Raw genomic sequence first — 2500 nt, forward strand, 5'->3', positions numbered from 1 at the left:
CGCCAACACGCAATCATACATCATCAATAATATCGGATGTATATTTCTTTCTCTACGTGAGTTGAACTCCTCAGGTTAATACCACCATCAAAACGAAGAAAATAAAAAAAATAGTCTTCTCTGTATACGTTGTTTCGTCATCGAAAGTATTTGAAAAAGTAATTTTGATCATTTAATAAAAATATATAGTATTAGTCGGTACTCATGCAGAATAAGAACCGTGATATCGTCAGTATTTCGTAGGTGGTTTACGTAAAACGTCGAAAGGTGCTGAAGACTGGGCCAATGTATCATTCGTTTATTATAAAAGAGCTAAATTTTTATTGTAGATTTGATCAAAAAATCGTTAAAGACTAAAATAAATTTGTTTGCTGGTATTCACATTATTATAGTAATATTTATTTATAAATCTCACCTTATTAAGAGTTTTTTTTCTTAATTCGAATTTTAATTTAATTCTTATTAAAGTTTCGTAAAAATCGTTCAAGAATTATTTATACTATTTAATTCATAGCAACACAACGAATATTGCAATTCTGAATTTTTGAGATGAGATGTGCATGCTTTTGTTATGCTGATAAATCGGACTATTATTCTCATCTTGGGTATTATTAGTACAACGTTTCGATCGCTGCAACCAGCGACCTTCTTCGGGTGTTGAAAACATGCTTCTTTTTCTCAACTAAGGAAAAGAGGGTTGGCTCTGCATTACTAGAATACGAACCGTGCGTTTGAGAGTGGGTCCATAGATCATATAGAAGGTTCAATCTTCAGGGGTTATTAAGATATTTTTAAAGGCTTTCCTATAACTCAATTTTTCGGGATATCTATACTAATTGTTAATATTAGTGAAAGAAATGTTTTACGAAACAGAGGATCGATAATATATATTAATTATTAATCAATTAGTAAAGATATTCCGAAAAAATCTTAGTAGAGATAACGAAGCATTTTTCAACACCGGAAGAAGGTCGCAGGTTGCAGCGACTGAAACGTTGTGCTAATACACCCAAGATTAGTATAATAGTCCGATTAATCAACATAACACAAGCAAAAAGACTATTATTTATATTTTTCATTCAATCTGTCGTTAAATTATTTTTGTAATGACAGGAATTGCATATTTTTCATTAAAAAAAAAAATTAACTAGCATTTATACGGGAATAATAACCACGAAAGCTTTGCTCGGCACTTTCCGGCATTAAACGTAAACTATCTTGATAATTCCGACAAGATTATAGTCTTATTTTACATGAGTACCTATTATTCAGTTTTCTAAAATTTCAAATAAAACTCACGATCCAATTTTTTCAAAACGTGACGGAATCTCCTTCTTCATATTGATTACCTTTTTGATGCATGTGTGCAATGAAAGTATTTGTTAAATAAAACATATTTAATAGCTATTGCTTTTTTTTTTGTTTTCGTTGGAGCTCTTTTTGACGGTATTTTTATACTCTATTATTTTAGAAAAACTACGTTCGCCCCTTTATGACCAGTTTCTTCACAATGGTAAGTCTTCTCTAGGAATTTTTTGCACACCTTTTTTGTGTCACTCATTGTGTTTATAGTCGCACCCACAAGACACATTTAAAAAGAAAACCTATAACAGGAATATGAATCTTCAAGTGCATGTTTATTTTGTTGCTTAAATGTTAGAATTATCTGAAAGTATTTGAAATGAAGGTCAATTTTAGTTATGCACGTGCAACATCGAATTACCGGTAACTGATTATATTTACCCATCTCATATGGCGGGAAAACGTAACACAATGTCGGAAAGTGTGATTTGAAGAGTCAGCACCCCAGAGGAAAATATGAGTAGACAGCTAAGTCATCATTTCGCGGTAGGGTTGCGTCAAACGATTACCTATAAACTAACATATTCTTAAAGAAAGAAGGTAAAGCTTGGAATGATGGTCATCCTAGAACTGCACAGTACCAAAGTCATATAATTTAAGCAATAGGGGGAAAAACTGTTCTTAACAAGAACATAGATTCTGGTGGATTTGGTGCTGAGAGAAAACTCTGACTCAGATCCGGCATCTCTATAAATCCGGAAAAATCGCACAAACGGAACTTGATAATCTGTCCGTAACAATATTATCAATGATTTTATCTGATTTTTTTTAACAATTATATCTGACTCTTTAAAAGTTTTAAAATTTTATCGATTTGTTTTAATTTTAAGATTTTATCTGATTTTTTAAAAGTTTTAATGTTTCATGGGAGCAGAAAGTGGACCTTGGATTTACCTTCGGCAGCCTCGTAACTCTCGCTCCTCTTTTTATCACCTAGTCCTTGTATTCCATAAGCAGTGTTCCATTCTGAAAAAAAGGCAAGTAAATATCGTTTTCGATGTCAGAATATATCAATCCTACACTTATGTTTGACTAGTTTCTGATTTTGAATTGGTATTTATTTAGTTCCTTAAATGTATTGACTTCGTGCCTTGTCAAGAAAGATTTCTATAAAAAACTTATTAACATATGGATCTGT

General features: G+C 31.7%; 1 protein-coding gene across 4 annotated transcripts in view; it reads left to right on the plus strand.

Moving 5' to 3' along the window:
* Positions 1-2500, plus strand: part of LOC145283682 (uncharacterized) — a 374028-nt gene that overhangs the window by 330523 nt on the left and 41005 nt on the right. For 2 of the 4 annotated variants that reach the window (XM_080132735.1, XM_080132864.1), the window contains one exon: positions 1472-1513. The exons of the other annotated variants lie outside the window; for them this stretch is intronic. In XM_080132735.1, the coding sequence (XP_079988861.1) occupies positions 1472-1513 (42 nt within the window). The remainder of the gene's footprint in view (positions 1-1471; positions 1514-2500) is intronic. 4 annotated transcript variants of the gene reach the window in all.

The sequence above is a fragment of the Euprymna scolopes genome, chromosome 1 (genome assembly GCF_053919585.1).
Source record: "Euprymna scolopes isolate OS-2025 chromosome 1, ASM5391958v1, whole genome shotgun sequence".
NCBI classification, from domain to species: domain Eukaryota; kingdom Metazoa; phylum Mollusca; class Cephalopoda; order Sepiida; family Sepiolidae; genus Euprymna; species Euprymna scolopes.